General features: G+C 41.1%; 1 protein-coding gene across 3 annotated transcripts in view; it reads left to right on the top strand.

Annotated features, from left to right (window-relative positions):
* Positions 1-21,894, top strand: part of G3BP1 (G3BP stress granule assembly factor 1) — a 32,749-nt gene extending 10,855 nt beyond the window's left edge. The window contains exons 1-12 of one of the 3 annotated variants that reach the window (XM_043521260.1): positions 1,403-1,682; positions 7,717-7,830; positions 10,495-10,576; positions 11,423-11,596; positions 14,457-14,547; positions 14,917-15,007; positions 15,386-15,590; positions 16,749-16,850; positions 17,486-17,597; positions 18,030-18,155; positions 18,274-18,383; positions 20,781-21,894. In XM_043521260.1, coding sequence (XP_043377195.1) covers positions 7,736-7,830; positions 10,495-10,576; positions 11,423-11,596; positions 14,457-14,547; positions 14,917-15,007; positions 15,386-15,590; positions 16,749-16,850; positions 17,486-17,597; positions 18,030-18,155; positions 18,274-18,383; positions 20,781-20,987 — 1,395 coding nt within the window. In that variant the 5' untranslated portion in view covers positions 1,403-1,682; positions 7,717-7,735 and the 3' untranslated portion in view covers positions 20,988-21,894. Of the gene's footprint in view, positions 1-1,402; positions 1,683-7,716; positions 7,831-10,494; positions 10,577-11,422; positions 11,597-14,456; positions 14,548-14,916; positions 15,008-15,385; positions 15,591-16,748; positions 16,851-17,485; positions 17,598-18,029; positions 18,156-18,252; positions 18,384-20,780 lie in introns of those variants that run through there. The other 2 variants (XM_007071514.4, XM_007071513.4) reach the window with 2 other exon arrangements.
* The last annotated feature ends 3,541 nt before the right edge of the window (positions 21,895-25,435 follow it).

Here is a 25,435-nt window from a genome sequence, read left to right as displayed (position 1 = left end):
CAGTGCTTGCAGTCTTGCAGACTGGTTTGTCAACAAAAACTGTTCTTTTAATAGCCTCTTTCCCCGGGTAGTTGAGGGTGAGTTTAGTGGCCTTCCCATTCTTTCTGATCTCTGGTAGCTCAATATTTGTTACCTTTTTCGTGTTTAAATATGCATTTCCTTGAAAAGTTCACATTACTTATTCTACTTTAGAACAAGCTGGTCTAATGATATGCTTTACCAGCTAGGAGACCAGTGCTCTAAATTTCACTTAGAGATGCAAGTTTATTCTGCTTGTACCATGTTGTCTATCTGATCTGTAGTGTTTGTAACACTATAGTTTTCCACAGGTACCTACTTGCTGCTTTCCCCCACTCATTTGAGCAAACAAAGCCGAATGGATCCATCCAAAAGATATTTGAAGCAGAAGCTAACAGAATGGAATATTTATGCTTTTATTAATAGTTTCATTCGTCCCATTGTGGACTCACGTTGGACTGTGATTCTAGTGTAGGCTATTCTACAAATCACTGTTTATACTGAGCCATTCTCACACGAGCAGGTCATTCTCACCTGTTACTAAGCAACCTGGAAAAATCTGAAAATGGCACTTCATTACTGCAGTTGTGATTACTAATGACTATATCTTAAATATCCAATGTCCTTTTGGATTCAGTATTTATCAAGTATGGAATAGGATATACAACTTCTATAAATCTCTGTTACTGTGCAAGTTTTTATAAGCAATTCTTCAGCTTTCAAAAGGTAGCAATTGATAGAGGTTAAGGAACTACTCGGCTACCAACGCAGTCAAGAGCTATGGTATATAGTAAGTATAGTCATACCCTGAAGTTTGCAAAAATCCTCACATAGAGAACCTAGTGAGTGCATGGTGCCAGAATGTCCCTTCTATAACTAGATAAGGCTATGGAGGTGAAAAAACTAAAAATGTGTTGTATTTTCTCAAGGCTATTGTGGGTGTCACTTAAGTGGTGTGACAGTGCCATGAGAATCCTTGCGCACACTTACCTTATGGTTACGAAGGCTTGGGACAGCTTTCCTCACAATTCTGTAAATTTACAGTAAGTCATAAAAAGCGGACTGATGTAACGGAGATATCGGAGGAGTCTTTATTTTTACATATGGTAACAGTAGAAGATTGGGAATCAAAGACTGCTGCAGGATTATTCACTTCATTATGCTGCAAAATCTTCCCATCAAAAGAAACTAATGCTTTGAAGTGATTTAATAGTTTGGTAGATACTTTCTCTTTGGTTGAAATGTTGGCAAAAAGACGATATGATGAGTTAGGTGGAAGATAAAGGTACAAGGGGCTGTGAAGGTAGGCTATTCGGAAAACCTGTAGCCTGATCCTAGTGTTTCTAGAAACCATTTCTTCCTCTCTGTTTTGATTTCAGCTGTGTAAAGCACCCTTCTGGTAGCACACTTGGTAGTACTAAACACAACAGCAGTCTCCTCAAAAGGGATGTCTGGAATCCTTTTGATTTAAAATGTCAGTTGAACCTACCCCTCTGGGATCATTATGACAGATTAAATGGCTTTTGTGATCACTAGCTGGGCTCGCTGTGAACCTGAACTCTGCATACAGAGCACAGGAGATAAGGATATCTGGAGGAAATGTGACACAACTAGGACTCTCGTTGAATTTTATAACTTCAGTCTTGGGTTATTGAAAGTCACAGGTCAGTTTATTTTGATTATATAGTAATTTGGGTGAATGTTTTAGAAAATGCTAATCAATTTTGGCTCAAACTAAGATGAAAGACCACCTATCTGTCCCAGTCCAAATATGGTAATGTGGTGATGTGACTCTAAATCTTAAATTTGTTGAATGCACTGTTTGCATAAATCAATTTTTAATTTATATAACTGTACTTTGGAAACTCAGTGACTAGAACAGATTTTCTGCAAAGTTGTAGCATTATAACAGATAGTGGGAATTCCACCAACCAAGTGAAGACCAGTTTAGCTGAGGTATTTTGTCTAAATCTAATCTCTTGCTTTAATAAATGGCTAGGATTTAAACTTTGGTAGCAGTATACAGAATGTAGATAGCCTGTTGGTTTTATGTTGGAGTAGGGTAACCCAGTGCTACTCAAAGTGGTGGTCCGTGGACCGATGCAGGTCCACAAGCCATCGGCTGCTGGTTGGCATGCACATTGAGGGGGGAAAAAAAATGCCAGTCCCCCACATCAGATAGCTTGAGAAGCACTGAAGTAACCTAATAAATTATTTCTTACACTTGGGAGTAAGGTGAATGAATGTTAGGAAATAATTCGGTCTCCAGCTCTTCTCTTAAGACCCTCTCCCTCATCACCACTGCCAAAAAGATGGGTTTGTGATAATTCAGATACTACTGTGGTGTGGACGGTATAAAATAAACGTTTACATTATCCTGTTCCTTGAACATAGGTTAATGGTAGCAATATATTCCTGAGTGGTGTGGAGCAAATATTCTTTCTGGAGAGATGAGGTTTATATCGTTCAGGTTGTTGGCTGGAGAACATGAGCAGATGGTTGCTGGTAGAAAAGCAGCAGGTGCAACTGGAGTAAAAACAGATTGCTGTCCACTGATTAGGTCCTGTTGGTTTTTCACTTTTAAAAAAAAATCTGCTTAATAAGGGTTGGACTCCCTTTTATTGCTCCTTGCATGGTACAAGTCAGCAGTAAATATGAAAAGACTATATCAGAACTAAGTAGCAAGTATTGAATTAGAATTGCCCTTTGCTAATTTAGTTTGGTATTTGTATGATAAAATCCATCTTTGATTAGCCGAGGTAGAAATCTGTCTTCAGTATAGTAGTGGCCCAGTTTAATACAGCAGCATGCAAAGTAATGTGAACCCTAGTGGCTGAATGTAGCTAGGAAACATTCATCTATGAAAGGGAAAAGATACAAATCAAAGGGGGAAGGATTCTGATAAAATGTTCATGTTTTTTGTACAGTATATTCTGTTGGATTTGGGACTGTGTCAAATTCTGTGGAGAATTCTGTGGTAGTAGGTCATGAAGGCTCTGTGAAACAAAAGTGTACCAAATTGGACTTCCATTCTGAAAGCAATAGAAAATGGTTACCTTTGTGTGTCTGATTCAGCTTCCTCTGAAGTGAGTGAAAAGTCTCCTATTGAGTCACTGGGAGTTAGAACAGGCCCTATATGTGGGTATTCCCAAATATTTTGTGTGCTACAAAAACCAAGCTTATAGGACAAACAAGCAAGTATTATGTCCTCTACTAACATGGAATCCAGCTCATTTTCAAATGTAAACAATGAGATGGGCATGAAAAAAATCTATCATTCATGAGTTTATTGATGAATGAGATCTGTGCAGTAACTAAATGTTGCCTCTTTTCTTAAAGTGGGTATTGGATAGGACTTTACTCTTATTTTTCATTATTTGTAGTTCCACCAATTTAATGCGTTCCCCCCCCCCACCCCCTTCTTTAATAGTTTGAGGTTATTTGCAGTGTCACCCAATGAAATTAAGTACCCAATTAAATTAATAGTGGATGGGGAGCTGGATCTATGCATATGATTCACATTTGGAAGGCTTTTTGCATAACCGTCATGGTGAGAAATTTTTGTTTGTTTGTTTGTTTAATGAACGCTGAGTCTACAGAATTGGAGTATGTCCTGTGGGCCAGATATGTGTAACTTCCTTGGTCTGTGGGGACTTGCAGAACTCTTGAGATTTATATCAAAAGGCTGAAAGCTATTCAGTTAACTTTGAGAGAACCTGATTTTAGTTTTAGTTCTTGTTTAACACCATTACCTGTAGGACCTTGAAGAAAGGATGTGTGATTTTTGTTTTGTTTCCAAGAGTTGAAACACCAGCCTTTTCAATGAAAGGAACAGGAGCTCACAAATATGTATCCTCTGGGGCATGTCAAATCTGATCTTCCGGGATTTGGCATTCCTGATATTGCTAAAACACGAATACGTTTCTTAAGTCACATATTAGACCTCTTTATATACATCTGGGGGTGGGGGAAGAGAGCACAAATCTTCTTTTAATCCCTTGTAGGTCATCTTTAAATAGCCCTTCACAACTTAACCCTGCTTTACCTAGCTGATCTAGTAACAGTGTTTGAGCCATGCTCCTCCTTCAGTCTGTAAAAGTTTCCAGCCTTTGCCCATCAGTAAGGCTGTTACTTTATAAACACTTTTGCAGTCTCTCCCACGCCACTGCCTATATAGGCAAAACTCCTGATACAATCTGTTCAGCCATTCTCTTATCCTCCAATTACTTAAGATTCATCTCAGATGTGTCTACAAAATCCTCACTGCAGGTCATGGTTAGGCATGGCTATTTCCCCACTTGCCTTTTCTGACTTCCCTCATGCTTGTTCAATCCTTGTCATTTTTCACCCTTCTCCGCTGCAATTTAAACAACTGAACGTGTAACTTGCAAAGCTGTATCAAGCGTCAGCATATTAGTTTGCTTGTGTGTTGTATCCCTGTCCCCTAACCTTTGTCTGTTTTGTGTCTTTTTGACTATCATGCAGGGCAGGGATTATCTCCTACATTTTCGTAGTACCCAGCCCAGTAGCATCTTCGTCACAACTGAGTTTTTGGGTGCTACCATAATACTTAAATGTATTATTCATAAGTCCTGCCAAACAGAGAATAAACCTCATCTGCATGGTTTGGTTACTGTAGAGAAGGAGGCATCTTGTGGGCTATCAGACGTACAAAACTGAAATGTATAAAGAATCTGATAAGGTAGACTTAGGAATTTGTAATATTCAGGACTTCCCTGTGTTTCTTTTTGGAGTTTGAAATTACTGTTTGTGTATCTGCTACATCTTCCACTGTGGCCATAATTTCCTCTGCATGCCTATGTGCATACTGGAAACCATCAATATTTGTCGCTTACTAAATTGTTCTGGTGTTATCTTCGTTACAGACCATTAGACTGCCACATGTTGTAAGCTTGATGGGGCTTCTTGCCTATAATTTTGGCAAAAACACTCTTCTGTGGCGGCATAGGCCCAGACCCTCAGGTATGCTGGAACAGGCATAGTGCGTCTGGGCAGGGGACATCAGTAATTTTTTTTCACTCCTGAATCCTGAAGGTAATTTGGGGCAGTTCTGACTCAAGGTTGCACTGGGCTTCTGGATGTCCCTGTATGCAGGGCGGGAGGGAAGAAAAGTTCAGGAGCAGGTGTCAGAGCCAGCTACCTTAGCTTGGTTTCCCTGGATATTCTACGTATGGGGAGTACCCAGCTGGCTTTCCATCCCCATTGCATTGCCAGAGCAGAGCTGAGGCTTTGGCCCAGGATGAGATGGCATACAATTAAGGGCAAGAGCAATACTCTATATATGTAAATGTAAAAAACTCTGTAGGCTTGGATTAGATTTCGATTGTTGTTTGTGAGAGTCAAGCGACTTCTGTTCAGGACTGTTCGTTAGAATTCTGTCTCTCGAGACCATCTCTTGCTGTTTCTCTTTTTGATCTCTCCTCCCACCTCCCCCACTGGCTCTTTATAGAAGACTGAGTCTTGTGCAAAACTTACCCTTGACTAATAAACCAGGCATCTTGATAACAACTTGTCCTACAGAGAATGGGACCATTATGATCCCTTAATGGTCAAATTTTGTATGTCTGTGTTTGTACTTTTCTTCATCTGTGAATAACTTGCTTCCTTGCATGTAGCTTTTATAAAACATGTGAATCAAGCAGTTTTTAAGATGCACTTGAAGTAACATGTCCTTAAAGTCAAACACTGAAGCTATTGACTTTCGCTTTCAGAATATTTCTGATTAATTGGTTTGTGATGAACTCCAATTGGTTCACTTTAAAATAACAAAACTAAGGGTATGTCTACACTGCCCATGTTACAGTCACGCTTTATCAGCGGGGAAGAGCTCTCCCAGTGATAAAAAATAACCACCCCAAACAAGAGGTGGCAGCTGTATTGCCAGGAGTGTGGCTCCCGGCAATAAAGCGCTGTCTGTACTGGAGCTTTTCAGTGCTTAAACTTTTGTTGCTCAGCGGGGTGTTTTTTCACCCCTGTGAGTGACTAAAGTTTTAGCGCTGAAAGTGGCAGCGTAGACGCAGCCTAAGATTGAGATGTCGTGCTGTACTTCTTCAGAGGTGCGGCACAAAAGATGTAGCCCAGGTAAGAGAGGGCAAAGTTGGCTATGTACCATGGGCTACCTCCTTTGCTGGTGTAGCCTCCAGAATAAGTTAAAGCCAGTCCAGAGGCTGTTCTGACTTAGGGCAGCCTAGCCTGACCACTTACAGGCTGCTATGCATCATAGAATATTCAGAAAGGATATTCTCTCTCTCTCTCTGTGTATACCTCCATGCTGGCGTTATACCAGAGGGCAGAGTAGGGCTGCCTTTGTTGGTTCTATGCTGTTTTTTGTGCTGGAGAAATTCCCCAGGAGGTTGTTATGGCCCCTTCAAGCTGTTGGAGACCAGATTCCAGCCCTGAAGTTATTTTTAGTAGCACAAATTTAAAAGAATGAAACCAATCTAAAATTCACTGTTGACCTACTTGGCTGTGAGGCTCAAGTTGAGTGATGGGTGTGGGGGCAGGTATGTCACATTTCTAAAACCCTGGTTGGCAGCAGGGAGAAGGGATTAGAGTGTCAAACATTGGGGGGAATGTGTCTTTCATATGTCTTTTGGGTAACATCTGCTCGGTTTACTACAAACCTTTGCTAGTTTTTTATTACTGCCAGCACTGCGGAGCTAGTATAGCGGCAGGAGAGCCAGTCGTCATGTATTCTGCCTTACATCAACAACAAAACTGTCAACCAAGCACTGATCCTAGTATCCATCTCTGTAATGGTGACGTATGAAGCAACAATCGCCCAGCTTGAACTCTGGTACTGGTAGCAAAAAAAAACTCTGGCATTGATTTATAATCTGCACCAATTTTATGTGAATAATTGAGGGGAAGCACATAGGGACCATGAGTTCTTAGATTCCTTTTTTAGACTGACCTAGACATTAAGATTTAGAATGTTTTGTGAATCGCTCAGCAGCAAAAATTTTCTTTTTATAATTCTTGATCCAGCAGGATTAAGTAAAAGGTAAATAGACTGTCTGTGTCCGAGGCTGGGTACGCTGTAACTCATTTGACTTATCTGTTGGATTTAGCTGACACATGATCAGCTAAGTGGGGGAAGATAGGTGGGAAGGAAGGAGTTTGCTTTTGTTCGTTAGGCTACATTAATACAGTCCAGTATGCCTGTTAAATTTGAGATTGTTTAGAACTGCATTAGAGTCCTGTAGGAGTTTTGTGCTGTTGGAAAAGATGGGTTGGACTGACCTTTTTTTAAAATGGTCTTAATACAGTAGCATAGGCTTCACTTTAGAGTGTCATGGGTATGTTTTGTTTTGTTTCTAAATTCTTCCTGTGAAGTCAGGTGAGGTAAATAGAGCTTGAATCTGCTGTGAATGACTTAACCCCTTAGGTTCTTCAAGAGGATTTCCTTACTTGTATGCTTGCTACCAGGATTTGTGGATGAAACAGGACAAAAATCCAGTTGTTCAAATGGAGTTCCCGTTGTCATTTCCCCCCAGTAAAAAAAAAAAAGTTGATAGTACAGCCTTATCAATTAAGTGGGTAACATTATTGTGTTCAAGCTCATTGTAGCTGGCCGTGTGTGCTTTTCATTGTAACTCTATACTTTCATCTTCTCTCCTGTTTCAGTATGTACAACAAAATAGTCAGCTACATTTTCATGGAGCTTTTGTTCTTCAGTTTTCAGTTGACCAAAGAAATGGTGATGGAGAAGCCAAGTCCCCTGCTGGTCGGGCGGGAATTTGTAAGGCAGTATTATACTCTGCTGAATCAAGCACCAGACTACCTGCACAGGTAACGCTCCTGAACGTTTCTCTTTGTTTTTCTTTGCATGTATTTAACAATACTTTTATGTTATAAACTGTAACAAACCTATGCCCTCCTTTTTGGCTTGCCAGATGCAAGATATGAATACTTTTTTTTTTAATGTATTAACTTGTGCTGGGTGGACACTAATCTTACAGTAAATTAATTCACTCCCAGCTGCGACCAAATAGAACAAAAATAAAAGTAAAGGTTACAGCAGGCAATTTTTTATCTGTCTGAGGTATTTCTAATGGTCAGTACTTTTATTTTGAGAACTGCTCTGTTCGCTGTTAGCCTGAAGCTTCTTTACTCATTCAGGTCTCATTTGTAAGACTTAGTATCATAACAAGGTTGGTTAAAAATCAGTCCTTTTTTAAAAAAAAAATTTAAATTAAATCTGAAATTTATGGCAACCTATTTTAAGGCCTAAACTTAATTTAATTATTTAAAATAATTTTTCAAAGGTACATTATATCCTTGAGCTGCTCCAAAAGTGTAAGTAATTAAAGCGTTCTGAAATTTTAAATTGTATGAGAATCAGAGGAAAAACATCTCTACTTTTGAGATCAACTCAAGCTTTATAACTCACAATGTCACGTGCTGCATTAAGTATCCATATTTTCAGTCTTTACAATGAAATGAATGCTGGTATTTACATTTAGAAAAATGTCTACTTCTGATTTCTGTTGGGCAGAAAAGTTTTTTGTCTTGATGACTTTGGGTTTCAGGTTAGCTAACAGGTACAGAGAGAATATTTTCATTTGGACTAGTTCATTCAAGATAAAGCCTGGCCCTTTTGAATTTTGTACACTTTTAACTGAACTCCAATTTCCATCCAAGTGCAGCTTGACGCATGCTCAGGGAAATCATTATCTAGTAAATAAGAAATGCATCATTCATCAGTTTCTAACCTAAAGTAAAAATTAAGAATCTGAATTAATGTATGTTATAGTATATCTATTCACATTTATTTAAGCAATTATATTGCTTATCATCCTGGATATTCCTAGATTATAAAGCCAGAAGAGTCTGCTGTGTGATCATCTAGTTTGACCTCCTGCATAACACCTGTCCTAGAATTTTCCTGAATTAAGTCCTGTTTGAACTAGAGCATATCTTTTAGACAAACATCCCATCTAGATAATTACCAGTAATGGGGAATCCACCACAATCTTTGGTAAATTGTTCGAGTAGCTAATTACCCTTACTGATAAAAATCTGTGCTTTATTTCTTGTCTGAATGTGTCTAGCTTTACTCTGCAGCCCTTGGATCTTTTTACACCTTTGTGTGCTAAATTGAAGAGCCTATCAATCACATTTTTGTTTCTAATGTAGTTAGTTATAAACTGTGATAGTCACCCCATAACCTTCTTTTTGTTAGCAAAAAGACACATGAAGTGTAAACGCCAAGTATATTTGATTGGAAATCAACATGTTTTAATGGTTACACCAATCAGTGAAAATTAACCTCTCTTTAGGAAAAGAAGAGCAAATGCTAAATACAGTTAAAATCAATGATTTAAATTAGGGTTTCCTGCTTGCTGACTTAAATAGGTGCACCCTGATGATAACTATATCATTCATTGGGAGACGTATGCTTGCTTAGGGTTATGCTTTGCCACACTAGATAAGCTAAGAACTCCTACAATCCTGAAACCCCTCTTCATGTATAAATGTCACCAGGTATTGGGTGAAGATGATTTAAAATTGTTCACAAGTGTGCAGAATAGGTTTATTTTGCAATTACCAGTGTTAAGAACTCTTTTAAAAAGCTGAATTTCTACAGAAATTGATAGATGGCTTGACAATCCATTCAGTTAAGTGAAGGACATACAAGTGTCTAGGAAGTATTACTCGTATTTCTCAAAAATAGCCTTGGCAAACTGTACAAAGAGAACGACAGGCAAAGTTTATTTGTAGTGTGAATGTATTTTGTGGCACCGATTCCACTGAGCAGCACTTTGAATGGGAAGTGTCAAGGTACTTTCGACTGAAACAGGACTCTTTTTGTGGGGGGTTCTCCCCCCCCCCCCCCGCACTCTGATCTGTTACAGATGACACTATTCTGTCTGTAAATCGCTGCATTCTCACTCTTGTGATGTTGTTCCTGCATACTAGGTTGCTAACTTTAGAAGGAAAATTAAAAATTAAAGATGAGCTGTGGTGCTTGTCAAAATTAAAATAAATCGCTCTAGTGGAAACATTTTAGTATGTATAAAATGGAAGTTTCATTTTGCAAAGGATTTCAAGATACCAATTCCCCGACCCCCCCCCAAGATACTGTCTTCCTAAAACCTATTCAGAGAACCTGGAATTGACCAGGTGACTTCAGGTCAGACACCCTCAAATTCTTTTAAAAGAGCAGAAAACTTGATGGCCTGTTCAGTGAGAGTATTAACTTCTGTGCTGAACTCTGCACCTTGCAGTCGGACAACTGAAGAATTTTGGTTTTGGAGAACAAATACTTGCAAATAGGAATTTTTGGATTTGCATGCAGTGAAATTTTGGACTGAGCAATCTTGACCATGTGCTATTACTAAGACTTAGTTCAAATATAGTATTTTAATAGTAAAATACTGTCTTCTGAAGACCAGTAATATGATTCGACTTTTAATACAGCAAGGCTTAATGTATAAATTCCCTTTTTTACAGGTTTTATGGAAAGAATTCTTCCTATGTCCATGGTGGCTTGGATTCCAATGGAAAACCAGCTGATGCCGTCTATGGGCAATCTGTAAGCTTTTGTAAAACTGAGTGAAATACTTTTGCAGGGAATTAAATAGTTACAATTAGATTTTTTTCTGATCTAAGGTCTTCTGGCTTGTTTAGTGTTTCAAGCAGATCCATCTTATCTATCTATTAGATACGGAGCATATGTGTGTCCATGCTCTCTGGGGTGTTCGTAGTTGGTGCAATGTGAACATCTTGGACAAACCTACTCTGGGACTTGAGAATTAATTTGCAGTAATTTGTCATCCTTTTGTGCTTGATAGGCAAACTTGTCACATGTTTCGAAAACTGTCGACAGCTATGAAATTTGGAGATGAATATTAAATACTGATAAGAACACCACGTTAGAGCTGAGTGCCCTGGGCTATGCTGTTGCAGTGGTGAAGCATTTAATGGTATTCAAGCAGTGATATCTTCTGCAAATTAACACGAACTCCAAGTGTCCTCTTTGACTCTTGTCTCAACTCAGAAGAAAAAGCACATGGCATGATTGCCTGGGTTTTTTTGTTTGTCTGGGTGCTGCCTTGATGTGAGTTCATTTTGTGATCAAATTTGCAAGTGGCACCAAAATTGGAGAGGGAGGGGGAAAAAAGCCAAACAGCAGACTGACCTAGAGAGATTAAAACAGTGAAGGCTGAAGGTATTAAGGAAAGTTTAAATATAAAGAACTACACCAAGGGGGAGTGGCTTTTGGGACTATGCTCTGTAGGGCTTTGAGGGCAACCCTAGACTGCAAGCCTCACCCTGAACTTGATATTCTCTATACCCGCCAATCTGCACTATAGAAGTCTTTCTGATAAACTGAATTAACTTAGAAAATGGGTAACTGATTCTTCTTTGCCTTTTGCAGGACATCCACAAGAAGGTGCTGTCACTGAACTTTAAGGACTGCCACACAAAGATCCGTCATGTGGATGCCCATGCTACTCTTAATGATGGTGTTGTAGTCCAGGTGATGGGAGAACTCTCCAATAACATGCAGCCAGTGCGCAGGTTCATGCAGACATTTGTACTTGCACCTGAGGTACGCTTTATTGTACTTCAATCGTGGGCTAGTGCTGACCTGAAAATAGCTGCAGCTATTCAGCTCCACGCTGGAATCTGAGGATTCCAATTAGAAAGTGTTTCTTGCACAAGAGCCCAGCCATGGTGTGCTGCAAATGCTTTAAGAAGTTACATTTCTTTAATTTGTTTATGCTAACATGGAACAGTATCTGGAGGGGATGTAACATTTTGAGTTGTGCCTAATAAGTATCATTAAAATGTTGCTTAGGTAGGTATTCTCAAAATATTGCTGATGTCCACTTAACAGTTGTATCTTGCAGCTGATACCTCAGACATCTAGTGTTGGAGAACAATGCTCTCCAACATTTGAAGACTTGCATTCCAAGCTTTCTGATACTATAAAGTATTGACTTCTTGCTGCAGTTGTTTTCAAAATAGCAGTTTTCAAAATCATGTGACAGTTGAAAGTGGGAGTGAAGAAAGAGAGATGGTAATTGAGTGACATTTTTAACTTGGCAATTTCCAATTTACATTTTGGAAGCTGTAGCTCCCAGTCTTTTTTTCAACTTTGGTAGTTCATAACAAATTGTTCTCTTCCCTGAGTCTTGATTAACGCATGGAAAGAGAGGTCCATGATGAGCATTATTGCAGCCCACCCGTCTTATTTACAAGTACCTTGCTAGGTTGAGGACATGCTTTTGCTTCTGCATTCTAGAGGCTGTATAGTTGAGGGTAGCTCCTAATCTCCATGTCTCCAGCCTTTCCTAAATGGACTTAGTTTGACCTAAAATCCTGCTTTTGTGTTTGTGATCTATTACACTTTTTATATTTGACATGCTTCAAATACTACTTCTTAAATACAGCACCATTAGGGAAACTACTGCTATGCAACATCTGAGCATATTAATAAATTCTCTAATGCTTACATAGGCAATATGACACTAGACCTATCCATAAAGTCAAGATGCTTTCAGGTATTTCATTTAGATTACTCATCAGTCTCTTGGTATTCATAAAGAGCTGGCTGTTTTGTATTTGATCACCCTTTCTTCTCTGAAGTACAGTCACAGACACACGAGCTATGGTGTGCTATCAGGATACAGATAGATTACCAAGTGCTAACTACTTTTATAAAGTGGAATGAACTTCTGACCCTTTTCTATTTGAAATAAAACTCAGTTGTGTCTTAGAAGTAGAAAATAACACGGACAAGGTGCAGCAAAATAGTTGGTATATACATGTCTATTACTATACACTTATCATCCTCATGGTAGTGAAGGCGGGCCTATCTTCTTCAGACATCCCAGCCGGTCCTGGGTTAGGTTTGCTTTCCCTGAACAACTGCCTGCCCCTTTTGAACTAACTTTCTCTAAGCTGTGTGGCAGCGGGGAGAGGCACCTCTCCCATGGCCCCCAGCCCTAGAGCTGCCACAGCCGGGGAGAGGCAGCTCTTCTCCCCCTCCAGCCCCAGAGCTGCCGCGGCTGGGGAGAGGTGGCCGCCTCCCGTCCAGCCCCAGGGCAGCCTGCACCTCAAACCCCTCATCCTTGACCCCCATCCCAGAGCCCGCACTCCCAGCCAGAGCCCTCATCTCCTTACACCCCAAGCCTCTGCCTGAACCCCTCAGCCCTAACCCCGCCACACATCACCTCCATATTGGTGCACATAATAAAATTCATTCCTCACATGCATGGGAAAAATTAGAGGGAACATTGCTTTTGAGTCCCCTTTTAAACTTCCATAGTCTTTGACTTTGATTCCCAGGCTTTTTGCATCCTAGAATTGTCTCTTTAATGCCCCAGTGTGTTTATCATCAGGTGTCTTATCTTGAGCCATTCTGTTTCCTTCCTGCTTGTTTTCCTTCTATATTACCACAGTAAACGTTCCAATTTACCAGATGAACCGACAGTATTCATGAATTATTGTAGAGCAGCTCCAAGCCCATAAGTCTGTTTTGTAATTGTGATCTGTTGTTCTCAAGCTGGCCTCCAAAAAACTTTCTCAAATCCACAGCTAGATGCAGTTGCTAGCCTTTTGTTTGGCTTTAATTTGGCCTTATTGATCCTGTCAGCCATAATGAAGCAAGGTATAGGTGTTTGTTTGGACTGAATAGCATTTTTCCTTTCTGCTTCAGGAATCATTTGAAAAGCTGTACAGTGTCTCATTGCTTTCTGCTGAGTTTTATGGGTTATGTCATAGTCCTCTCTGTTGCCTACAGGTGTATGCTTGCTATTATGGTAGAATGGCTTTTATGATTGCAATAGTATTTCCATTTTGACAGGCGTGTCAAACCTTTATTTTTAAAAATTATATGTATGTCAAAGCAAATATGAACCTAGTACTTGAATTTTCCATATTGGAGATGAGTTTATAGGTTTTTCCTCATAGAATAGGAAATAGTTGCCAATCGCTGTGGCCCAGATCCCTAGGTTTGGCCAAACTGCTTAGTGCAGTACATGGAATGGAGGGTAAAAAGTGGTACAAAGCAACCTCTCCACTCCCTTGATCCTCTGCTTGACTGGAGGCCAAACCAGTCCTATCCTAGCTTAGGACAGCCTCAACTACAAATTTGCTTTAAGTTGCATCACCTAGTGTGGTGATTCTTTGGAGTGCAGCACATGCTAATATTCTCCCCTCATGGCCTGCCTAAGAATGTCCCTTTTGCTTGGGGGCTGAGTGTGGAAGCAACTTTGCTGGTTTTGTGCCACCCAGAGGTTCCCTCTGTTGGGCAGTTGCTACTTCTGCACTGCCAGAGTGTCACAGGAGGGGCAGAACTGTGACCAGGATCTTTCACTGTGGCTGTAAACTCTTCATAATCATGTAATGTTTTGCTCTGGGACTGAATATAATGGAACCAACTTCTTATTCCTGCTTGCCTCCAGGGTTCTGTTGCAAATAAGTTTTATGTCCATAACGACATCTTCCGCTACCAAGATGAGGTTTTTGGTGATTCGGACACTGAGCCTCCAGAGGGTAAGTAAGTACCAGGAGCCTGGAGAATTCTAGTGGTGGTAGCTTTTGTGGCATTAGTGGGCATAGTAAGCAACTCTCAATCCTCAGACTAGAGGAGATTCTTCTGTTACGAGAAGGCATATTTGCAGTAAATTCAAATTGTGTCTCCTGTGGTTTTTTTTTTCCCCTTGTCCCTTCTCTACTGCTGGTACTTCAGCATGGGCTGGTGGAATACAGATACTGCAGTTGCTGTCACAGTCCTCCTTCCTGCAGTGATATTCAAATAAAACTTCCCAAAACATATATGTATTTATGAAAGAATCCCTTTGTTGAGCTTGGACAGTGTGATGGGTGTAACTTGAGTTCTCCTCCTTCCCTAACCCACTCTAGAATCTGAGGAGGAGGTGGAGGAACCTGAGGAAAGACAGCAGACCCCTGAGACTGTTGATGATCCCGGTGCTTACTACGAGCAGTCTGTCAGGTAAAAAGACTATACTTTTACTATGGGGAAGTCAAACCTTGTGCGTTGTGATCTCTTTAAGGACCAGGTCTGGAGTCAGATGTGAAGAGAAGTCAGGAATGAACATGTTTTATCTCTAGAAGTTGGGCTTCTGCTGCAGGAGCTGTAGCATCAACATTGTTAAATGATACACTATTAGCTGTGAGGCTGAGACTGACGTTCTACAGAATAACCTGTAACTCACGTCCCCCAGAAGTATATGCCTATTTAAGTGAATTTTGCTATGCCGCAGTACTTTGCATTGTACTTTGCATACCTGGGTTATAAGCATGCCTTCAGTACGGTTCTTTATCCAAATTGAAAAGCGAGATTGTTCCCATTCATGATGTTTTTCTATAGCAATGACTTGGAGGAACAGCTGGAGGAGCCAGTAGTGGAACCAGAACCTGAGCCTGAACCAGAGCCTGAACCGGAGCCAGAACCAGAAGTGCAGGAAGAAAAATCTGAGCCGGTATTGGAGGAAACTGTTCCTGAGGAAACGGTGGAAAAGAGTCCTTCTCCAGTCCCTGCAGACCCTGCTCCTGTGGTGCAAGAGGATTCCAGGGTAATGAAATGAGTGACTTTCGCTGTATTGTTTAATCAATATGTTCATCTTTTTTTTTTTTTTTTTCCTCCTCTTCCTTATGTATAACACACCAACATCTTTGCTCTGGCAAGATGGGGGTAGCTGGATGAGAGGTATCCAAATTCTTTTGCATATGACTTTTCTCTCCTGCTCCTGAATTATCCTTTTCACCTCAAATTGAGCTTCTCCACAGAAAAACAATGGGTCAGTTAGCTGGTTGCTGGTATCTCAATAGGAGGACACATTATCAAGGCCCTCTATTTTGTACCTGTTCAGTTTGCTCCAGAAACTGGCTTGAATTTGTTCTTGACTTTTTTTTTTTTTTTTTTTTCCAATAAATTGAATGCTTATGGTGAGGCTTGGAAGAATTATGTTTTTATTGGTTGTTAATAATCGAAATTTAGGCAAAGTAAGAAAAATACTGCTTGAGAACTTACTAGAGTTTGATTTCAGCATAATTACTTTTGTGTTTTGACATGTGATATTGTGTGTTAACGGTTATTAAGCTTGAACTCTTTGAATCTCAACGTCTACTATCGTTAAATAAGCGTCTTCCCCTCGTAATTTCCCACAACTGGGAACATTTAATTGGGTACAAGGAATCTTAAAATGCATTTTGCACATTTGGGAAAATTTAATAAGCATCGATAGGCACTAAATTTTTTTTTCTTTTTGAAGTCAGACTCTGCCCAGCCAACTTATGGCTGTGAAGGCATCTTTCCAAATATGATTAGGGTGTAACCCCTGCAGTGATGAGTCTAACAATAGCCCCAGTTCTGTGCTGCATCCCTGCCTATTTATGCAGTGTTCAGGGGTTAGAAACAGCTTGATTCCCCCATTGTAGCAGGGGAGGGGGATCCATGGGTGCCACAGGTCTAGTATAGTAGCCCTAGGAAGGAGACCGTGTGTGGCTCTAATGCTCTGCACTCTGGTTTTCTGAGTTGGGATGGTTCATAGGCAGCTGTGGGGAAACGGCTGAGGGCTGGATCCAGAACTCAGAAGGCTCAAAGGTGTCTTTAAAGCTGTTACCACCACCTCAGCTGCCACTCCTGAGAGGCACAGCTCAGGGTCTGGGCCTCTTGCTAGAAGTAGAACTGCAGGCCTTGAGTAACTTAGTAACACTGTTCATTCCTTTAGACATTTTCGTGGGCGTCTGTAACCAGCAAGAACCTCCCACCCAGTGGAGCTGTTCCAGTATTGGGAATACCACCTCATGTTGTGAAAGTACCAGCCTCGCAAGTAGGAATACTGCACTAATCACAGAATACTTGGGGACCTGGGTGAAAATATGCAGTAGAAATTCCCTGCTTATAGCATGGATTTTAGGATTCTTCATGGGGTTTTGGAATTGTTAGGGGTTTTGTAAATAACCTTTTAAACAAAAATCACATTTGTAACCCTTTGTAGCTGGGAAGAAAACCTTCATCAATATGGACCAAATGTGTTCACAGTGTGTATTGAGTGTATCTGCCTTGAAAAACATACGCAAAAATCTAGTGAGGGCAGTTCCACAGAGCTTGGGCAAACTTGCCAAGTTAGAGGTACTAAAATCTTTCAGCCATGATTAGGCAAGATACACTTCATCTGCCTTTCCAACATTATGTAGCACCAGGGTACATTTTATTGAGTGAGGGATAACTATTAAAAGTCTAGCACTACACAGTAAAAACAGAACAGCATTTCATTTTGAGGTTACAAGTATAACTTGAGCTGAAATGCAATCTGTTGCCACTGATGAAAAGAACTGCTAATCTTTTGCAAATTGGAAATTATCTCAGTATAATCTAAAATTTGATAGTAAGCTCTGAAAAATGAACTTTGCTACTAGCCTTGCCTGTTTTTACATATCACTTATTGCTTGTTCATTTCTGCAGCCCCGTCCTGAATCCAAGCCTGAATCCCAGACTCCACCACAAAGGCCTCAGAGGGATCAGAGGGTGAGGGAGCAGCGAACAAGCATCCCACCACAAAGAGGGCCTAGACCAAGTAAGAAAAACTAGAAGAGCATAAGTACTTCACTTTTTTTCCCGTTTCTATCTCCTTTTAATTGCCTAAGGAGCATATGAAGCACTCAATATACGATGTGCTGATTAGTGTTGTTTTTTCAGTTCTTAATGATAGATATTCTAAGTCACTTCTGCTGCTGTTGATGTTTTAGATGATCTGGACCTGAACCTCTGTTTTAGAAATGAACTTTCACAAATATAAAAAAGTTTGTAGTATTTAGATGGGTTTTTTTTGTTTTTAGGTTTGCTCATCAGTGTGAGTTTCTAATGCATGGCTGTTGTGAAAATTATTGAAATTCCACTAGAACTTGAGACTGAATCTTATTGCTTGCCAGTTACTCTGATGATTAGGACTGTTCAGGTATTATGCATGCTGTTTGGCTTTAAGCAAGTATGTTTGTTTGTTTTTAAGTTCGTGAAGGTGAGCAGGGTGACATGGAAACAAGACGGATTGTTAGGTACCCAGACAGTCACCAGCTATTTGTTGGAAACCTTCCTCATGATGTGGATAAAACTGAACTGAAGGACTTCTTCCAAAGTAAGTTGCTGACTTTGCTTTGTTCACCACAGGGTTTTGGGGCTGCAACCATAAGCACATGTCTGTTTCTGCAGAACATTCTAATGTGTGACCAAAGAACTTGCCTCCTCTCTTGCAGATTATGGGAACGTTGTGGAACTCCGCATCAACAGTGGTGGGAAGCTCCCTAACTTTGGGTTTGTGGTATTTGATGATCCTGAACCAGTTCAGAAGATCCTTAGCAATAGGGTAAGGTGGCGGTGTTTGGACCAGCGGAGATTTGATTCTGCAAAGTAAAGTTTTTGAATCCGTTCCTCTCTGTTAATGGTGGGCAATGTCTGTCTGTCCCTTAAGGAGAAGGGATGTTCTTTTAGCCCCTCTCTTCTTCCTCTGCCCCCAGTTTACATCCATAAATGAACCACTCTGAATAAGTGTGATTTACTTGTTCACGCTGTTTGGAAATTAACACATGCAGTTGGCCAAATTTAATGCTGAAGCAAACTAGTATTTTACAAACCTAAACAGTTAACCAGTAAGCATTAGTCTTTAACCAAACCTAACTGTTAGCCCCCGGACCCTGCTGGCTGCCTGCCCGCCCCAGGCCCTGCCAGCTGCCCGCTTCGGGAGCAGTTCCTCTCCCTTTAGTCGGTTAACCATTTAAATGACATAATTTTAATAGTTTAAACAGTTAACTTTTAAAATGGATATTACATCCCTAAAGCAAACCAAAAGAGAGAGAAAACTGCCATGGAGAAAACAGAGCCCAAATAAAGAAGCGTTGAAAAAGTGGGGGGAACCATGTTTGTGTTTGCTTTGAAGAAGGAATTTACATCCTAAACAGGCTGGGTGCAGAGTCACCTGCTCTCAGCCTGGCCACAGCCACTATGAATGTAAAAGGTTATAGCTAGTGACCCCATGGAGATTGCTGTGTATGTGGTAGATCTAAACACTTTGTACCCACGCACATCTGCGCCTGTACAGCCAGCCGTTAGAGAGTTCGCAGCAGTCGGGCACTTCTCTTCGTCCCTCACCCCTTCGGTGTGACCCCACACTTACAGGCTTTTGGAGAAGAGTGGCCAGTCCTTGGCCCTTTCTGTATTATATCTGTTTATGTCATTTTGTGCTCTTTTCCTGCAAGTCTCAAATCTGCAGGCTCTAGGGAATGTTTGTGTCAGACTTAAAGTATAATTAACTGTGATGCTCTCCTTCTTGATAATATAAGATAGTAGTTGGGCTTTATGTGTATATTTAACCCACAGCTGAACAGTTCAAATATCTTTTACTTCTAATAATTCAGAACCCTTATTTTCATCTGTAATTTAACTTTAGTTATCTGTATTGATCTTCTCCAACGATCATGCACAGTATGCTGGACACAAGCACGTTTCCTTTAATTCTATACCGGTTCTTGCAACAATACTATCTCTGCTACATTACAAATACTGCATATTGGAATTTAAAGATTACTAGTAATCTTTATCAACCAGAGAGCTAAACCTGCTTGCTAGCAGTTCGTGTGAAAGGGAGCCCCTGCCAGTGGAGTCTAGGGGCAAAGTGACAGAGAGATACTTAAACCCTATTCCCATACCTGGTTGTTAGGAAGGGTGTTGGTACCCCTCATGCCAGGGTATTGGCTCGGGCAGCTCCGTGAGAACTGATCATCAAGTGGGAATCTTGCCAGTGACAAGCAGAAAGCTTTTCAGCTAAGAGGAATTTTCAAGCCCTTCTTTATATATTACAGCATCCAGAATAACTCATGGTCTCTAATGAGGTATAATTGATATATGTATGAAGGAACCTTCACTCTTGAATTTCTTAGCTTTTTTTCTTAGACTTAATTCCTCAGCCTTATGTGGCAGTAGCTTATTTACTACTTATGCTAACGGGCCATGTGTTCTGATTGGCCTCTTCTCTCCTTCAGTGAAATTTGCCAACTCAAGGTTTGTCTACACAGCGAGTTACTGCGTGGCAAGCCAGGCAGCGAATCTACAGCGCACTGTGTGCTAACTCACCATGTGGACACTGCTGCAGCACACTGAACGTCCCAGAGTGTGGCTGTGTACACTATGTGTGTCTCTTGCTGCCATATAGACAAGCCCTCAGTAACTCCTCATCACAGCAATACAAAATGCTGCTATATTGAAAGTGAAGGATTTCACCAGAATGCATGGAGGGTGCAGTATGGGCCTCTGAGCTGCTTCAAATCAGAAGAAAAGTCAACTGGAACACTGTAGCAGTGATCTTAATGATTTTTTCATTGTATTAAAGTGTGTCAGTGAAACAAGCTCATCTTATCTAACCACTTGCCAGGAAAGGTGGAGCATGTAAAGTGTTCAACTGCCTGAGAAGTCACAAGTTGATCCATCCTTCCAATTGTTTGAACAGTCACCCCCCCCCCCCCCAGCCTTCTCCTGCCACCCCCAAAAATGTGTGGCTGAGTACACAATTGAGATAGTGTGTTTTGTTTTTTTCAACCTGTAAATAGGTAGCTGTCATGAGCTTTATTTCCTTCTTTCTTGTCTTGCTCCTGTTCCTAATACTAATCCCATTGAAGGGAACAGCATAAATTTACCCAGGTGAAAGGCTTTGTTGGAAAGTTACAGCTGCAGTGTTAATGCTGGTAAATCTCTTTTCTTTCTCTTGCAGCCCATCATGTTCAGGGGGGAGGTGCGTTTGAACGTGGAGGAGAAGAAAACACGAGCTGCCAGAGAGGGTGACCGCAGAGACAACAGACCACGTGGACCTGGAGGCACTCGGGGAGGGCTGGGGGGTGGGATTCGAGGGCCTCCACGTGGAGGCATGTCTCAGAAACCAGGATTTGGAGCTGGAAGGGGCGTCGGGCAACGTCAGTGAATGCATCAAGGATGTTGGCGTGGTGGCACAAACCCTTGTTCCTGCAGATTTGTGAATTTCAGCCTTGGGTATCTTGGAATGTGGCCCTAGCCTGTTATAGACTGCTACGTTTGATACTATTTTGGCCCCTTTTCGTTTGTTGTTATGGTTTTGTGATTTTTTTTTTTTTTTCCCCCCCTAGTCCTTGTCCCAGATTCCAGCTTTGTGGAACAATATTTTAGGAAAAGTGGATTTTAAAAAGAAAAGAACTGAAGTTCCTTGCTCACTGCAAACTTACGGACTGGATTTTTTTTTTTTTTTTTTTTTTGTACCAGTGGTCTTTCCTAAAGGAATGTGTGGTTGGTTTTTTTTCTTTTTGTTTTTTCCCTCTCTCTACTGAAATTGGGTGCGTTTCAGACAGTGGAATAATCTTTCACCTGCATGTGTTCAAGAGCCTGTCGGAAAACCTAGCGCTTGGCAAGCATTTCAAGGCAGGAGAAACTATTGTTTGTCCCTTGAGGGTCACGTGCACATCCTCTGGTCTGGCCATGTTGCCACTTGGAAAATTGACATTCGCTCTTCTCTCTGTGGCGCTGTAAAGTGGAATAAAGGGTATCCATAGAATCTTTTTTCTTTTGATACATGATCACGAAAAGGAATTCTAACTACTGTTTTACCACTTACAAATTTTGGATTGTGGGATAGGTTTTAAATGTCTAGAACTTGACTCTTAAAACATTTTTCCTGAACTTGTGAAATTTTTTATTGAAATAGGGAGTTTTTTTTTCATGTTTTAGTTTGTATTTGTAAAAAAAGAAAAAAGGAAAAAAAAGAAAAAAAAAAAGCAAAATTGTTGTGCCTTCTATTTATCTCTCATTCCAGTCTTGGCAAATTGTTAAAAAAATAAAAAAAGTCTAGATTTGCTTTATCAAGTGGAGTATGTTGGAATTCTTGTGGAGGGGTGAGTTTCCCCTCCATTCCTCCCATCACTGCCTTTGTTGAAGATAACGACAAAAGGTTCTTTGGAAACTGAAGCAACCTCTGCTGTGGCAGTAGATAGAGATGTCTAATATTATAAAGCACGTTGGTGGTTGGCTGAATGTTTGCTTTATCCAGCTGACTGAAAAGTTACGTGATTTTGTAACAACTCCCATTGTGACTAGAAAACTGTGGTTGTGGATATCTTTATTGTTGAAATGTAAATGACCTTTTTAGGATCATGTACACTTACTCTGTTCTTTATTATGGGGGGGCTGCTTTTGCAGTTTGGGCATTAGTTTAGAAACTCCCCTCTCCCAGAGGTGAAACTGCCTAGATCAGATGCAGCCTGTGACAATTATGCTAGAGGTGTACTGATTGCTTATCAATTGCTGGTATATGCTCCTGGTATTGAATAAGTATCTTTTTCATTCTCAGATTCAACTAAAATTGAAAATAAAAGGCAAGACTGTGTACAATTTTTATTACAGCAGTCTTAAAGGATTCTGGGGAACAGCTCACTATTTTGGTAATTAACTTCCATTGTATGGAAAAACATCTGGAAGAAAATTGCAATCTTGCTTCCAGTTTAATACCAGAAGCCACTGCAGTCCGATTAGAGCGGTGGCTCAGTGCCCCACCACCTTACATTGATATGAAGTGACTGGATGGTACATCAAGCTCATATGCCCCCTGCAGTATCTGCATCACAGCGGGCACCCTGGAGAGCTTATTAGTAATTGTCTTCCATGTGAACCAGGATTCAGTGTGTCTAAGTTCTGGGTTTTCTAATGCAGGATCTGTGCAGATGTGATGTAATGGCATATACATATCTCGTGGCCTCTGACACGTTCCGCTTTACAAACTAGAACAGAGCTGTCTGTGGCCAGGGGGAGGTCACTGTAAACCATACCAGAAAAAGTTACTTGTGAGAGTTGGTGTAGTTTAAACGGTCCGGACCTCACTAAAGTCATCGGAAGCTTTTGTCAGAGACTTCAGTATTTGTTTAAAAACTGTTGTTCAACCCACCTCTCCTCAAACATTTTACGGACTGACTTGACTTTTTTCACCTGCTCCCAAAAGTATAGAGGCACGTCCTGGCACTTGAGTGGAGCTAACTGTAATGGCTATCCTGGCAGTATGCCACCTTAGTGCACAGACATAAAGGAAATGTACAGTTCCCTCTTGCGGTAATAACTGGTAGTGTCTGTTCTAAATGCTTTTCCCAACTTCAGATCAGGAAAACATAGTTTCTACCATTGTCAAGGGGTTAAGTGCAAGTCCTTCTCTGAAGTCTCCCCACTGGTGTTCTTTCTTTGCTTTTCATACCTACAGCTCCATAATGATGGGTACGTATAATATACTGTGGAGGAAAAGGAGAACGTCCTCTGCTGAGGGGAAATCAGACTCTAGCAACAGATACTGCACTTCAGATTATCAAAGCTTCAGTAAATAGCACCTTTGCCTTGCACATGCCAAAGCTGCGAACACCTCTCCACTTGTTAAAGGAGTACTTCCTCAAAGGGATTTTGTCATAGTTTTTGACTCAAAATATAATTTCGGGAAGGCAGTGGAGAAGACTTGCAAAGCCTAAGTGATTTTGTGTTTGCTCTCTCTGTTTAGACAGCCAGTCTTCTGTGGTGTGAACCACGTCATTGTTATAGTGCCAGAAGAACACCAGGAGGCAAAACTGATCGGATATTTGTCATAGTCTAAGGTGAATGAAATGCAGAAATTAAGTCTTGCATCTTTTTCATGTGTTTTTTGTTATCGGAGAAATGTTACTTCTTAAAAAAGAAGTTTATGCCGACAGCATCTCAAACTCTATGAATTCATGATTAAGGCTACAGTTTTCACATAGAGGTCACGTTGTTCACAGTAACTATCAGAATGAAGTCTGTGATGAGCCCACCTTGCACCCAAGGTGGCTTCTGTCCCATGGGTGTGGGTCCGGCTCATCCCTGTAAGTGTTGCGACCTGGTACGCGTTGCAGTGTCACCCAGTTTGGGCATGTCTGCTCCTCTGTTCATCTGTGGCGGGGTGAATGTGCCAAAGCTGAGTGGCACTGTGACTGCATATGTCTGCTCCCAATGCCTTTCTGGTAGAGAGGAAGTACTTGTTCCAAGCGAACAGGCCCCTTTGCTTAGTAAGGCGGCAGCAGGCCTTCATAAGCCCTGCTCTGAAGGGTTCCTGAGGTTCCAGACTTCTACAAAAATGAAGTGGGGTGTTAAGCAGCTTTCCTGTCTCTAGGTTAGAGGTAACAAGTGCATAGTCACTTTCCCAGGGAGCAGGCATTTGTGTCGAATTAACACTAGTGCCAAGAGTATAAACGTATCTATTTTGCCTTCTACCTGCTGGTCTAGCCCATATGCATTTATCACTGTACTATCAAGTCCCCATTGTAAGGAATGGAGGGCATGTCCCCATGCTTCAGTTCTAATCTCCGTACATAAATGTACCTGAATCAGAGCTTTCTAGAAGTATCGGGAGGGGAACAGTAAATCCCCCAAGAATAAAGGTTTTCGGTCAACTCTAAACTCACTTCAGTCAAATGTCGTGGTCTTTTGTAATTTTTTTCTCCTCAGCTGAAGGGGAAACATAATACGTTTTATTAAACTAGCAAGCTGTGGTCTGAGTTCAACTTTGAGTTCTAACTGAAGAGGGATGGAACTGATGACTAGCTAAAGTAGGGGTTTTCAAACTGGAGGTCAGGACCCCTCAGGGGGTTGGGAGGTTATTACATGGGGGTTTGCAAGCTGTCATCCTCCACCCCAAATCCTGCTTTGCATCTAGCATTTATAATGGTGTTAAATATATAAAAAAGTGTGTTTAATTTATAATGGGGGGGGGGTCACACTTGGAGGTTTGCTGTGTGAAAGGGGTCACCAGTACAAAAGTTCGAGAACTACTGGGCTAAACGGTGTTTCTATAAATGATTCTGCTGTTATGAACCTTAGTCCGCAACTGTGCTAAGGCCCTCTCTAGTATGCAGCCCCTGTTTTCAGCAGACAAGCATAGCCAAGAGGTTTAACCACCTCTCATATGCCAACAATTTTTGTTGGTCCCTTGAGTGATAAGATGGATTTCAGTGCATGAAACGCTGTCCCTGATTCTCTTCCTGAGGTTGGCTGTGCTACCTCTGCTTGGAGAAGGTGCAGTGCCTTGAATGAATAGCGTGGTTGTCCTGAAGAGAGGCAGCTGGAATCACAACATGTGTCTGGCTGACATTTGTCTTGGCCCAGAAAAAGTTACTACCTGTCTCTGCGCCTTGTAGCGTGAGCCTCCAGAGAGTAAAGAGCCAGCTGTCCCTGTCATGCTTCTTGCTGCCAGTGTTCATCGGGGGGGGAGGAAACTGCAGCATTGAACCGGAAAGAAATAGCTGATCCTGAATAGTCCTCAGTTACCTCCTCCCCTTCATGGAAAGGGTTTCTCCGTCAGGATGGCTAGTCATGGAAAAGTTACAGTATCTGGGCATTCTGTTTCCTCCCCAT

The sequence above is a fragment of the Chelonia mydas genome, chromosome 8 (genome assembly GCF_015237465.2).
Source record: "Chelonia mydas isolate rCheMyd1 chromosome 8, rCheMyd1.pri.v2, whole genome shotgun sequence".
Taxonomy (NCBI): domain Eukaryota; kingdom Metazoa; phylum Chordata; order Testudines; family Cheloniidae; genus Chelonia; species Chelonia mydas.
The sequence above is the reverse complement of the archived record's forward strand: the minus strand, read 5'-3'. Positions and strand labels throughout refer to the sequence as shown.